The 805-nt window shown below is 63.6% G+C and overlaps 1 protein-coding gene across 1 annotated transcript in view; it reads right to left on the reverse strand.

The window, feature by feature from the left end:
- Positions 1 to 147: 147 nt before the first annotated feature.
- RELB (v-rel avian reticuloendotheliosis viral oncogene homolog B) overlaps positions 148 to 805 on the reverse strand; it is a 5,616-nt gene continuing 4,958 nt past the window's right edge. The window contains exon 8 of the mRNA XM_014960944.1: positions 148 to 152. Coding sequence (XP_014816430.1) covers positions 148 to 152 — 5 coding nt within the window. The remainder of the gene's footprint in view (positions 153 to 805) is intronic.

The following is an 805-nucleotide window of genomic DNA, read 5'->3' on the forward strand; positions in this document are numbered from 1 at the left end:
CCAGTCCCAGGGCTATACTGGGCCAGATTGGTCCCAGTACTGGTTCCAGTCCCAGGGCTATACTGGGCCAGATTGGTCCCAGTACTGGTTCCAGTCCCAGGGCTATACTGGGCCAGATTGGTCCCAGTACTGGTTCCAGTCCCAGGGCTATACTGGGCCAGATTGGTCCCAGTACTGGTTCCAGTCCCAGGGCTATACTGGGCCAGATTGGTCTCAGTTCCAGGGCTGTACTGGGCCAGGCTGGTTCTGCTGCTGGTCCCAGTCCCAGGGCTGTACTGGGTGACACTGGCCCCAGTCCCAGGACTATACTGAGCCAGACTGGTCTCGGTACTGGTTCCAGTCCTCAGGCGATACTGCGCCAGGCTGGTCCCAGTCCCAGGGCTATACTGGTGCCAGGCTGGTCCCAGTCCCAGGGCTGTACTGGTGCCAGGCTGGTCCCGGTGCTGGTCCCAGTCCCAGGGCTGTACTGGGCCAGACTGGTCCTGGTGCTGGTCTCAGTCCCAGAGCTATACTGGGCCAGACTGGTCCTGGTGCTGGTCCCAGTCTCAGAGCCACACTGGTCCCAGTCCCAGGGCTGTACTGGCCCACGGTGGTCCCAGTGCCAATCCCACAATGGTCCGACGGGTCCCGGTGCCCCGCCCACCCCGGGGTTTCCCTGTGGGGACTTCCACTGGGAACCAGTTCTCCCAGTATGCCCAGTGCCCCCTTTCCCCCCCCCACCCCCGGGCAGGATGAGGCGGGTGATGGGAGTCCATGGCTTTATTCTCCCCCCAGGGAGCTGTGGGGCCGGGGTGGTGGCACATGC

Source organism: Calidris pugnax, unplaced genomic scaffold (genome assembly GCF_001431845.1).
Source record: "Calidris pugnax isolate Ruff unplaced genomic scaffold, ASM143184v1 scaffold535, whole genome shotgun sequence".
Classification (NCBI taxonomy): domain Eukaryota; kingdom Metazoa; phylum Chordata; class Aves; order Charadriiformes; family Scolopacidae; genus Calidris; species Calidris pugnax.